The 14,160-nt window shown below is 41.4% G+C and overlaps 1 protein-coding gene across 2 annotated transcripts in view; it reads left to right on the forward strand.

Moving 5' to 3' along the window:
- The first annotated feature begins 1,288 nt into the window (after window positions 1–1,288).
- asxl1 (ASXL transcriptional regulator 1) overlaps window positions 1,289–14,160 on the forward strand; it is an 88,685-nt gene continuing 75,813 nt past the window's right edge. For both annotated transcript variants that reach the window (XM_047363810.1, XM_047363817.1), the window contains exon 1: window positions 1,289–1,618. In XM_047363810.1, the coding sequence (XP_047219766.1) occupies window positions 1,562–1,618 (57 nt within the window). In that variant the 5' untranslated portion in view covers window positions 1,289–1,561. The remainder of the gene's footprint in view (window positions 1,619–14,160) is intronic.

Below are 14,160 nucleotides of genomic sequence, written 5' to 3' on the forward strand. Positions count from 1 at the left end.
TTCCTTTTCACACTTAAATTATTCAGCTGTGGTCTATTTAAAGTGGAACTGTAATGCTTTGGTCTGAACTCCTTGTTATTGCAGCTCCAGAGTCCCCTCTTCCCCCTGTTCTGAGATTTGAGACCAACTGGTTTAGGTGAAGTCTCTACATAATAGGGAAACTTAATAGGGAATACAGACAACTGAATGAATTGAAAAATATGACCCCAACAGAATATAAAGATATCTACACAGCACCTGGAGAGACTAAATTCAACTTTTCTTCATACAGACTAGAAGTACACAACAAAATTAAATGTCCCCTGTAAAACTTTAAGTATCAATTCAAAGGACCAATAAGTCAGAGACCTTAGAAAGAGGGATTCTTGCAAAGCTCTTGTTTTATAGATTGGGAAATACAAACAAAATGTCTCTTCCCTTAGTTATAGAATAGAACGTTTTTAAACAGGAAAAGATTAAAAGACATCAGAACTAGCTCAGAATAATTGCTGTTTTTTGTAGGCTTCTGTTCTGCAGAACATGCCAATTCACATATATCCAACATCACATTAGTACACTCAGAAAAACAACACAGACATACCAATTTACATTGTGAGAGAGACCGCATTACACGGCAGCCACATATTAGTGATTCCAGGAAAAAGTATCCAGCAGATGGTGCACGTGATAGATGTCTAACAGTGGATTACACTAAAAGCATAAATCGTAAGCACTTTATTGTATTAATGCCACTGGCTTTATGGTGAAGCTCATAATTAAAAAAGTGATTAGTAAATAGTATTTTCTTGTAAAGGCAGGGAATAAGGGATGATTTTTTTATACTCAAAATCACTTGAAACCTACGGTGTTTAGGTTAATGTATTTACCAATCCAAACACTTTCAGAGGCATCCTTTTTATCAGCATAGGTATGTTGAAATACTAATTGATGAATAATAAAATGTGTGAGATGTAAGGAAAACAACGCTGTATTCACTATTAGGGAAAAATATTCGTATGTATCATACATATATGCATGTTTCATAATTATTTAATATGCGATACTCGTCGTAACAATAAGTATTCTTGGTGTCCTAAAATTTTTCCTAAATTTGTTTAGGGGAAAAAAATCCTATATTTGTTTTTTATTTTGCATCTAAATGTTTTAATTTAATTTTGTTTTAAATCTTTTGCTTTGGAATGTTATTAAAGTATAACGTAGAACAGAGACCCAGCATATCTCTAAGGCTCTCTTAGTGCAACAGATGATGAAACGGCCTATTTCCTGGCGGAAGGAGGGACGGGTTCTGTTGCATTCCTGCGGAGTATTTGACCTCTGAACCTGGTTTGTCCTGCAAAACTACGGCTGCTAACCCTGCGTTCACTCTGCCTCGGCATGAAAATGTGTTTTTATTGCTGATTTAAACCGGGTAATAGACACGCAAGCAACCACTACAAGCACAATTGTATTGTCTTGGGTTGAAAAGAGACTATTCTTCGATTATATTTAGCTGCTGCTGAACAGTCCAGCTGCGATCTCATTGAGGTTAAGTAGCCACCCAGCAGAGACGAGCCTTAAAGAAATGAAGGACAAACAAAAGAGAAAGAAGGAGCGGACCTGGGCTGAAGCAGCTCGCATGGTAAGAAATAACAACTAATCTTTATGTGACTCACCAATGGTTTAGAGAGATGATTTCAATCCAAACACTTTGCTGTCTGTGGACATTCCACTCACGACCATATCCTAGCTCCTGATGTTTAGTTAGCCAGCTAGTAGCAGCTAGCTGTTTAATAATGTTAATGGAAGAATGAATCCAGCCAGGAAATAGTTTGTGTTTAGTCTGAACGCTACTCCATATGTACGTTTTAAAGTGAAACGTGTCTCGTATAATGAATTCAAAGTGACGCAATGAAGCACCTATGGCTTGCTAGCATATTAGCCACTTGGTATTGAGGTCTTTGTTTGCTAGGCAGCTGGTTAGCTAGCTAGTTAGCCAGTAGATCGACGCTTTTGAGCATCGAAACGGCCTCCGTAAGCTAATATAGGACAGGCTGGGACACAACGCTACCCAAATAGCCATGTAACCTATATGCATGTGAAGCCAGTGTTTTGTTGTTATTTTAGAAGTACATGTATGGTGGCCAAGCTACCTTACCATTAACAAGTTTAACGTCTTCAAATATTATGAGAATTTACTATTACAGTTAAGAATGCATCAGTTTTGAATAACGTAACCTCCATTAAAAAGCAACACGTAATTCAGAAAAAGTCAAGTAATTTCACAAGAGGTGCATAAACAGCTGTAATTTATTTTTTTATTTTTTTTAGTTTAAACTCATGCCACAAACGTAGTACAAAGACAGTGGATTTCTGGTCAGGTTAAGGCCCAGCCCCAGAATCAGACTACGATTAATTATTAGTAATATAGAAATATTCACACTCTCGTTGGGTTATATTTAAAGTCACAGATGTAACACATATACTTATAGAGGGTTTTTCTAAGCAATGAGCAATGATATCTCTTCAGATACATGTAAACATACAAGTGGGCTTTTTATGGTCTACAAATCACTTGTCAGAAAATTGTCATGTAATTATTTGATGACAGACTAAAATTCATACTTCATTAATAAGCTGCCTCTTGCACAATCAGCATAGGATGGGCAGTATTGTGTTGTGTATGTTATACTGGGAAAGAATAATTGCTCGTCCTATGATACTAATGATAAACTCAGATTTTTGTGTACCCCAGAAAGTGATGGAATGGTTGGGATTGTTACTTTAGAACGGGGTGTACAAAGTCAGTCCTCGAGGGCTGGTGTCCTGCATGTTTTAGATGTGCTTCAGCACAACTGATTGCCATTGATGGCTGAATAATAGCGTTTTGCTGAACTGCAATCACCTGAATCAAGTGTGTTAAAACGGGAAACTTCTAAAACATGCAGGACACCGGCCATCGATGATTGACACCCCTGCTTTAGAGGTTCAAACCAATTTCTCCCATTGTCAGTTCCAAGACAACTTAGTTCACACTGCTGGTCTGCTCCAGGGACTGATAAGTGAGCTAATTCCTACTTTCAGTTGGCCCGGTTTGCTTTCATATAGACATTTCTGGACTGGACCAAAAAAAGTAATGCAGTTGCGACAAATAGTTTCGAGGGCAGTTTTGCCTTGATTGAAAAGAAAAAAAGCAGGAAGAACGTCTGCTTCACCGAGGTTTTTTTGCTACTTTGGTTTTCAAATGTAGATGTGCCCCTGCACCTCCTCCGTACTCCACCCTTTTGTCTTCCGATTCAAGCTCTTACTTTGTTTTTCCTCTACTTCTTTTACTCAAATGTGCTGCTCTTACGTTGAATCCACTCTTCCTGCTTATGGTACACTAGCCTGGCATGCATTTACACTGCAAGCAAACCGCACCATGGTCTGGATAAACCATGCAGAGGCTGGCAGTAGTCCCCGTGCCAGGGTATGGTTCTCTAGTCTGTTTCAGGGTCCTGGATGAGTTCACTTCAGCGTGATCCGCCCCAGAAACCAGATACTGGTGTGGTACAAAGCGTTCCAAAGGTTTGGTGTGAAAGCACTGTGAAATACTGCATCTATGTTTCCATGCTAAACATGGCTGTAAATTCACTTTCTCATTTTAGATAAAGTTTGACGCCTGTGAGACAAGGTGGAGAGATTTTACGGTTCATGTTCTTAATTTATAATTTAATTTATTGTAATGCAACAAGCTCTCTGAGCAAAGTGTTGGAATCCTTTGGAGTCACAAAATTAGGTAAAGTTTGTTTTACTAAGTGCTATCCAGTTGCTGTCATTAGGTCTGGTGAAGTGTAAACTGTGACAATAAGTATCAACTTGTGCGTTTTAGGCTTGAACCCCTGAATCTAGGTTTTTGATTTTTATTTATTTTTTATAAAACATTGAAGTAGCTTTTTAGTTGTTTCCCTGTTGTGTGCTGAAGGAGTCAACAAACAAAGACTACTCTTTGCTAACATGGTCGACAGTATTGTTATAAAAACATTAAAGAAGCTTCCTTCTCTTTAAATAATTTGTATTGCAGTATTTTAAGAAACCAGTAAAAAAAAAAAAAACAGTGGCAGGATAGATAATACTGTGGCTAGCTAACTTGTAGTAAATGAGTTGGCACCTGCTTTGTAGCTCCTTAATAATTCTTAACTAAAAGACTGCTTCGGTGTCTCATGTGTTTGGTGTGGATTTAATAATCTCTTGTTCAAAATAAATTTGACCGATCAAACCTGAACTGGATAATTTTACGCCATTTACACCCAACAGTAGGGGTGTAAATATACACCCTGATCACAAGATGACCCAGTACACACTAGAGGCTGAAATTTTTTCGGGAATCCCACAGGTCACGGGATTCCCATGGGAATCCCGTGGGATGGGAGATAGCATTAGTAAAGATCATTGTGATTGGGACGGTACAGGATAAAAAATGAATGGGAGCAGATGGGAGCGGGAGCTAACCAATAGGAGGGAAAACAAACTAGGATCAATTGTCTTCGGAAATGTAAAACTGAGACTTTGTTATAAACATTAAGAAAAAAAACTTGGATCGACGTCGTCATTGTGTAGTTTTTTTCCAAGAAGCCTATACTATAATGCGAGTCAAACGAACTACATGACCCACAAGCCAACAGTGGTTCTGATCGATGCTTTCCACCTGCGTTCAGAACACATCAATGGAGGGAGCAAACGCAAGTGGAGAACTGGGCATGCTAAAATTGGATTTTCAACGTAAAGTCAGAAGTAAGAACTTATCTATTAAACTGACAGAGCTGACAGGAAAGTCGCAAATATTACCGCAGTTCAGGAGAGTTGAATGTAGAGGTGTTAACACGCAGTATGCTGCTTGTAAAACGTGTTTAGTTGTAATCAAGTACACCAGTGATTAAGGCACACTTGTAAGGCAAATTCATTTTTTTCCAAATGTTTATTTTTGGAAAAGTTATAGTCTGTAAATAATATTTAAATCCTTCTCTACTATACTGTCTCTAAATGTTTTCACTTTTTATTCTTGGTTATTCCTTATTGTTTCTATTATTTATTTATCCTTCCTAATATTACCTTACTAGAGGTTCACCTTTAATATCTTTCCTTTTTCTCGATTTTTCTGCATTTTTCTGTGCTAAAGATGCTCTTAGGATCACTAAAAGTCCTCCTCACTACTCTTGACTAGGGTTGCACCATATTGGAAAAACAGACATTGCGATTTTTTTCAACACCTGCGATATAAAAAAAATACAGAGATTTTCAACAGATGACTTTAATTATACCTTAAGTTATGCTGCCATCCTGTTGACGATTAAACTACACTGAACTTACCTTTTTTTGTTCATGTTACAAGTACAGGGGTTGGACAATGAAAGTGAAACACCTGTCATTTTAGTGTGGGAGGTTTCAGGGCTAAATTGGACCAACCTGGTTGCCAGTCTTCATTGATTGCACAATGCACCAGTAAGAGCAGAGGGTGAAGGTTCAATTAGCAGGGTAAGAGCACAGTTTTGCTCAAAATATTGAAATGCACACAGCATTATGGGTGACATACCAGAGTACAAAAGAGGACAAATTGTTGGTGCACATCTTGATGGCGCATCTGTGACCAAGACAGCAAGTCTTTGTGATGTATCAAGAGCCTTAGTATCCAGGGTAATGTCAGCATACCACCAAGAAGGATGGACCACATCCAACAGGATTAACTGTGGACGCAAGAGGAAGCTGTCTGAAAGGGATGTTCGGGTGCTAACCTGGATTGTATCCAAAAAACATAAAACCACGGCTGCCCAAATCACGGCAGAATTAAATCTGCACCTCAACTCTCCTGTTTCCACCAGAACTGTCCGTCGGGAGCTCCACAGGGTCAATATACACGGTCGGGCTGCTATAGCCAAACCTTTGGTCAATCATGCCAATGCCAAATGTCGGTTTCAGTGGTGCAAGGAGTGCAAATCTCAGGCTGTGGACAATGTGAAACATGTATTGTTCTCTGATGAGTCCACCTTTACTGTTTTCCCCACATCCGGGAGAGTTGCGGTGTGGAGAAGCCCCAAAGAAGCGTACCACCCAGACTGTTGCATGCCCAGAGTGAAGCATGGGGGTGGATCAGTGATGGTTTGGGCTGCCATATTATGGCATTCCCTTGGCCCAATATTTGTGCTAGATGGGCACGTCACTGCCAAGGACTACCGAACCATTCTTGAGGAACATGTGCATCCAATGGTTCAAACTTTATATCCTGAAGGCGGTGCCGTGTATTAGGATGACAATGCACCAATACACACAGCAAGACAGGTGAAAGATTGGTTTGATAAACATGAAAGTGAAGTTGAACATCTCTCCTGGCCTGCACAGTCAGCAAAGCTAAATATTATTGAGCCACTTTGGGGTGTTTTGGAGGAGGGAGTCAGGAAACGTTTTCCTCCACCAGTATCACGTAGGGACCTGGCCACTATCCTGCAAGAAGAATGGCTTAAAATCCCTCTGAACACTGTGCAGGACTTGTATATGTCATTCCCAAGACAAATTGACTGTGTATTGGCCGCAAAAGGAGGCCCTACACCATACTAATAAATTATTATGGTCTAAAACCAGGTGTTTCAGTTTCATTGTCCAACCCCTCTATGTGGGTCCTTCAACGTGGGTTGCTAAGTTTGGGAGCTCACGCTGGCTGATAGTACAGTGACTTGGTGCACAGATGAGTGAGTAAAAGAAGATTGCTTCTTCAAAAATATGTAAAGTGGACTATGAAAATCACACATTTAAAGATGAATGGACAGCAGCATACGGTCTCTTACAGCACAACAGACGAGTGTTCACTGTGAGTACGGTGGATTTTGGGAAATGATCAATGAGTGCATGGAAGGTGTGGCAGAAACACTTTAAGATGGAAAAGAAGGACAACAACTTAAGGAAAAGGTTAAGCAAATTGCCATGCCTGTCACAAGCACAAGGAGTTGCACAGACCCTGCTCGACTGAGCCAATCAAAGTGTGTTTAATATTGGTACCTAAATTGGATTGCTCTTTAATGTTCAGTAGATGATTGATTTCATGAGCATACGAATAATTGAAATGTTAAAAAAGATTAAAGAAGATATTTATGTCTCGTGATTTAAAATGTTTGGAACCCAGAGTGTTTGGATGAGGGAGGGAGTAGACCTCCTGCTATTTTCAATAGGGATCCCTGCTTAAAATTATTGCAGCAACACAGGTGTCTTTGAAACACAGGAAAGAGAAACATTTTTAGCAAATCTGTTTTCCTGTTTTCTTTTTTTAAAAAGTACCAAGCATTTTAATAATTCTGAACATTTCAATTACACATGTCCAACTGTAAAATTAATTTAGTTAAATATACCGTATTTTCCCGACTATAAGCCGCTTCTTTTTTCCCATGCTTTGAACCATACACCAGGGGGTGCTTTAGCAGAAAGTGAAAAAACAAGACAGGTGGGAAGTCAAAATTGGAAATCAAAGAAGAAGAAAGTGCTAATTTTCATTTGAAAATTAGCACTTACCTACCTGCTGCTTGCATGTGAAATTTTCATTTCACATGCAAGCAGCAGGTAGGACGGAGATGTTTTTTTTCATACCCGTACCTACTCATCATGGAAACCACACGAAGATGTTCATATGATGCCGCATTTAAGTTGAATTCAATTCAATTAAAAAATACTTCATTAATCCCAAAGGGAAATTAAATGTTGTAGCTCATTATGAAGGTTTCTTCAAAGAGCCGTTGTAGATGCTGATGGCTGTGGGCAGGAAGGATCTCCTGTAGCGCTCCGTCTTACAGGAGATCTGAAGAAGCCTCTGATTGAAGACACTGATGTTGTAGGACAGTCTCATGAAGAGGATGCTCAGGGTTCTCCATAATATTCTTCATTTTATGAAGAAACCGTCTTTCCACAATGATCTCCAGAGGAGTCCCCAGAACAGAGCCAGCCTTTTTTATCAGCTTGTTGAGCTTTTTTAAGTCCTGGCTCTGATGCTGCTTCCCCAGCAGATGATGACAGAAGAGATCACACTCTCCACAACAGACTTATAGAAGATATGCAGCATCTTGCTGCAAACACCAAAGGACCTAAGCTTCCTCAAGAAGTACAGTCTGCTCTGTCCCTTCTTGTAGATGTCTTCACAGTTGCATCTCCACTCTAGTCTGTTGTCCAGGTGAACACCGAGGTATTTATACCCCTCCACCACCTCCACCTCTTCTCCCATGATGGAAATAGTTTTTGACTTATTCCTGTTTCTCTTAAAATCTACAATCATCTCCTTTGTTTTAGTCACGTTCAAATGAGATGATTGTTTCCACACCATGCCACAAAGCGGTCCACCACCTTCCTGTACTCAGCTTCTTGTCCATCTCTGATCCAACCCACGACTGCAGAATCATCCGAGTATTTCTGCAGATGACAGGAGTCTGTCTTGTACTGGAAGTCTGAGGTGTACAGAGTGAAAAGGAATGGTGAGAGTACAGTCCCCTGTGGTGCTCCTGTGCTGCTGACTACCTGGTTAGACTCACAACCCTTCAGTCTCACAAACTGTGGTCTGTTTGTCAGGTAGTCTTTGATCCAGGAGATTGTTGAGGCCTCCACCGGAGTCTTCTGGAGTTTCTGACAAAGCAAATCAGGTTGGATTGTATTAAATGCACTGGAGAAATCAAAGAACATGATCCTCACAGTGCTGCTGGCTTTGTCCAGATGACAGTGGGTTTGATGAAGCAGATGTATCATGGCATCTTCAACTCCAACTCCACAGCGATAAGCAAACTGAAGGGGGTCCTGATGGTTTACTGTTTGCTTACTCAGGTGGGCCAACAGGAGTCTCTCTAGGACCTTCATGATGTGGGATGTCAGGGCAATAGGTCTATAGTCATTGAGGACTGATGGGTGAGTTTTCTTTGGTACCGGAACAAGACAGGAGGTCTTGCACAACACCGGGATCTTCTTCTGGGCCAGGCTAAGGTTGAAGAGGTGCTGCAGAATCCCACAGAGCTGCTCTGCACAGGACCTCAGGACTCTACGGCTGACATGATCTGGACCTGCAGCCTTATTCCTATTCAGTCTCTCCAGTTGTCTCTTCACCTGACTTCTTGAGACACACAGGTGGAAGGAGGAAGCAAAGGAAGTATCATCATCTTCTGATATGGTTGAAGGCAAACATGTAGAAGCAGAAGGGTGTAGGGCTGAGGTGGAAGATAAAAAATGTGAGGTGTTACTGGACAGCTGTGGGTCAAAGGAGGATGGGATGTCTGTTTGCCTGTGAGCAGGAGAGGACGATGCGAAGCTTGTTTCTGAACTGAACCTATTGAAGAATGTGTTCAGTTCATTGGCTCTGTCCAGACCTTCATCGGTCTGATCATCCTTCTGCTTGAAGCCTGTGATCTTCTTCATCCCTATCCACACATCTGATATTGCTTGCTCTCCAGCTTCTTCTTGTACACCTCCTTGCTGTCTCTTATCTTGACTTTAAGTTGCTTCTGTAAACTCCTCAATAATTCTCTGTCTCCCTCTCTGAAGGCTCCTTTTTTCTTGTTAAGCAGGTCCTTCAGGTCACTGGTGATCCAAGGTTTGTTATTGGGGAAGCATCTCACGGTTCTGGTGGGGATGATGTTATCCACACAGAAGTTTATATAGTCGGTTACACACTCAGTCGTGGCATTCATGTCCTCTCCATGTGGCGGGCACAGTGCGTCCCAGTCTGTAGCCTCAAAGCAACCTTGCAGAGCTTTTTCAGCTTCCTGTGACCAGTTTCTCACAGTCCTCTTTATTACAGGTTGCCTCTGACCAAGGGGCTTATATTTCGAGCAGAAAAAAACAAGATTGTGATCTGATTTGCCTAGAGGAGGTCTTGCTGTAGAGATGTATGAGTCCTTGACATTTGCATAAAACAAATCCAATGTTTTTTTGTTTTGTCTGGTAGAGCAGCTGACAAACTGTTGAAACGTTGGAAGTGTAGCAGAGAGTGAAGCATGGTTTAAATCACCAGAAATTGCCACAAAAGCATTGGGGTTTTGTGTCTTAGCTTAGCAACAACTGAGCTGATGGAATCACATGCAGTGTCGGCAACAGCGGAAGGTGGAACGTAAACTGTTGCCAAAATAACACTGGTGAACTCTCTGAGTAAATAATATGGATGAAAACTTACTGCCAACAGTTCAATATCTGGACTGCAGAGATGACACTTCACAGTTACATGTCCTGGATTACACCATCTGTTGTTCACAAGTACTGCCAGTCCACCTCCTTTACATTTGCCGCTCCTCTTTAAATCTCTGTCTGCTCGTATGGTTAAAAAGCCCGGCAGAGAGACGCTGGAGTCGGGGATATGATCCTGCAGCCATGTCTCAGTAAAACACATAATACTGCATGCCCGGTACTCTGGCTGGGTCCTTTGTAGGGCTTGGAGTTCATCCAACTTGTTTCCCAACAATCTCACATTGCCCATCATAATCGACGGAAGAGATGGTTTGAACTTCCTCCTTCTCTCTTTTCTCTTAGCTCCTGCTCTGCACCCACGGCGTCTCCTTTTCAATTCATCGGGGATTTGGGGTTGTAGTTGAAGTATTATTTGAGCTTTTGAGATATTAATCAGCTGCTCCCGGTTGTAAGAAACAACCCCGTTGCCATGGCAATGCATCATAACAAATGTCCAAAAATAGAAAGTATTAAGAAAAATCCTCCAAGCTGCACAGCATCCGACACCGGAGTGGACAGTCATCCAAAAAAAATCAACTGTATCCACCACAAGAGGAATAGTTCCCAAAAAAGAATAAATCAGAATCAAAAGTAACAGAGCTACTCCAACCTGCTGCCACCTTGAGCGCCGCAATTCTAGAATAGGGATTGATTGAAGGCTATCGATCTGGCAGTACAGGAAGGAAATAGAGCTGATGCACGTAAGCTTGGCGTGAATGAATCCATGGTTCGGCGCCGGAGAATCACTTCAGTTATGTTCAGTTAAACTATGTAATTAGTTCAGTTGATATCGGCGGCTTATACAGGTCCTTCTCAAAATATTAGCATATTGTGATAAAGTTCATTATTTTCCATAATGTCATGATGAAAATTTAACATTCATATGTTTTAGATTCATTGCACACTAACTGAAATATTTCAGGTCTTTTATTGTTTTAATACGGATGATTTTGGCATACAGCTCATGAAAACCCAAAATTCCTATCTCACAAAATTAGCATATTTCATCCGACCAATAAAAGAAAAGTGTATTTAATACAAAAAACGTCAACCTTCAAATAATCATGTACAGTTATGCACTCAATACTTGATCAGGAATCCTTTTGCAGAAATGACTGCTTCAATGCGGCGTGGCATGGAGGCAATCAGCCTGTGGCACTGCTGAGGTCTTATGGAGGCCCAGGATGCTTCGATAGCAGCCTTTAGCTCATCCAGAGTGTTGGGTCTTGAGTCTCTCAACGTTCTCTTCACAATATCCCACAGATTCTCTATGAGGTTCAGGTCAGGAGAGTTGGCAGGCCAATTGAGCACAGTGATACCGTGGTCAGTAAACCATTTACCGGTGGTTTTGGCACTGTGAGAAGGTGCCAGGTCGTGCTGAAAAATGAAATCTTCATCTCCATAAAGCTTTTCAGCAGATGGAAGCATGAAGTGCTCCAAAATCTCCTGATAGCTAGCTGCATTGACCCTGCCCTTGATAAAACACAGTGGACCAACACCAGCAGCTGACACGGCACCCCAGACCATCACTGACTGTGGGTACTTGACACTGGACTTCTGGCATTTTGGCATTTCCTTCTCCCCAGTCTTCCTCCAGACTCTGGCACCTTGATTTCCGAATGACATGCAGAATTTGCTTTCATCCGAAAAAAGTACTTTGGACCACTGAGCAACAGTCCAGTGCTGCTTCTCTGTAGCCCAGGTCAGGCGCTTCTACCGCTGTTTCTGGTTCAAAAGTGGCTTGACCTGGGGAATGCGGCACCTGTAGCCCATTTCCTGAACACGCCTGTGCACGGTGGCTCTGGATGTTTCTACTCCAGACTCAGTCCACTGCTTCCGCAGGTCCCCCAAGGTCTGGAATCGGCCCTTCTCCACAATCTTCCTCAGGGTCCGGTCACCTCTTCTCGTTGTGCAGCGTTTTCTGCCACACTTTTTCCTTCCCACAGACTTCCCACTGAGGTGCCTTGATACAGCACTCTGGGAACAGCCTATTCGTTCAGAAATGTCTTTCTGTGTCTTACCCTCTTGCTTGAGGGTGTCAATAGTGGCCTTCTGGACAGCAGTCAGGTCGGCAGTCTTACCCATGATTGGGGTTTTGAGTGATGAACCAGGCTGGGAGTTTTAAAGGCCTCAGGAATCTTTTGCAGGTGTTTAGAGTTAACTCGTTGATTCAGATGATTAGGTTCATAGCTCGTTTAGAGACCCTTTTAATGATATGCTAATTTTGTGAGATAGGAATTTTGGGTTTTCATGAGCTGTATGCCACAATCATCCGTATTAAGACAATAAAAGACCTGAAATATTTGAGTTAGTGTGCAATGAATCTAAAATATATGAATGTTAAAGTTTCATCATGACATTATGGAAAATAATGAACTTTATCACAATATGCTAATATTTTGAGAAGGACCTGTATATGTACATTTCCATAAATAAATAAAAACTTTGTGCGGCTTATATTGAGGTGCGCTCTATAGTTGGGAAAATACGATAATTAACATCACGTGTGTGTGCGTGTGCAAAGTTCACTCAAGTTTTTTTGCCACTTTTACTGAAAAATCTTTCTGAGAGTGAGCTTGTTACAGGAATGCAGAGAGACTTGCGATGAAGCGTGGCAAGACGTGGAACGTTCACTTGGTGTATTTTCCACCAAGTAAGTGAATCTTCCTTTCTGTCTATGGAAGGTGTTAGCAGGTAGTTGTTAAACTCTGCTTCCACAGCATCTTTGAGGGGTAGTAAGAAATTACCCTGTTCTGCACCTCTGCTCCCTTTTTCTTTAAAGAAATTGCCCATGGACCTTTTAGCCTAGCTTTCTTTCCCTGGTGTGTGACAGCCACGTTGGAATCTACCTCATAGCTGAGGTGTGGTGTCTCTGTGGTCTCAATCTTCTCTGATGTCATTCTGGTATTGACTTTGGACTAGTTGTCTACTTTGACAAAATTCTTCTCGAGTCTGGGGTCCAAACAAGATGCTGTATCAAGCAGCTCTTTAGTATCCTCATATTTCAGTTCAACATCTTACCCTTCACAGTCTTTGTTAGGTCTGTGTCTTCCTCTTGCACAGCCAGGACTGAGTTGTTTAAGAGGTGAAGAACAGGCTTCACATTGGAAACACTTCCATAGTCTTCTCCTGAAAGTGCATCAGTAAAAAGTCCAGCAGTGGGGCCAGTGACCTGCTGATTTATTCCAGGACATCTATATCTTGCCAAGGTGGAATTAAATGGCACATCTTGGCACATCTTGGCACATCTTGGCCTTCTGCTGCTAAAGTTTCCTATTGATCATCCCTTGTCTAGAGCCCCATCTTGTCTGACATTCTGATATGAGGGAATGAGTTGGTAGATTGAGGTCCTTCTGGACTTTTTCAAGAGCACTTCTGGCCTTCCAGCTGAGAGAGAAGTGACCAACCAGCATCTTGCAAACACCCACAGCACGCTCCATACTTCAGTCAAGTTTGACTATATTTTCTATGGTGTAATAAAACAGTACACAATCATTTCACATATATTTTCAATAATATTTTCTTTTTTTTTCAGGGCGGTGTTAGTTTTGTGCAATGCTCAGTTAAGTTACAGTTAAGTCACTGGTTTTGAAGACAAATAGACTAATCTATGCTAGGAAAAGGAAAAGTAGCTGACACAACCTAGCTAAGGTTGTGTCCTGTGGGCAGCCTAACAGAACAGACACCTTGGTTGTCCTAGTGGCTGTTTGTTGGGTTTCTGTTCAAATGTAAGCAGTGAGGTGAACTATAACAAGGATACTGCAAGGACTCTTTTCAGAAACAGACAGGGTATAATTAGGAGGATTTGAATGTTGTCTGGACACATGAGGAGGTGTTTAGCCCTTTAAGCCCAACCTCATACTGGTGCCGGTATGAGCAAAGTCATGTCCATTTTTCACCGTCTGTAAAAGTACGTAAAACAGTCATTTTTTTCACCCCCTAAATACCTCGGAGGAGGAGGTTTTA

The sequence above is a fragment of the Girardinichthys multiradiatus genome, chromosome 1 (genome assembly GCF_021462225.1).
Source record: "Girardinichthys multiradiatus isolate DD_20200921_A chromosome 1, DD_fGirMul_XY1, whole genome shotgun sequence".
Classification (NCBI taxonomy): Eukaryota; Metazoa; Chordata; class Actinopteri; order Cyprinodontiformes; family Goodeidae; genus Girardinichthys; species Girardinichthys multiradiatus.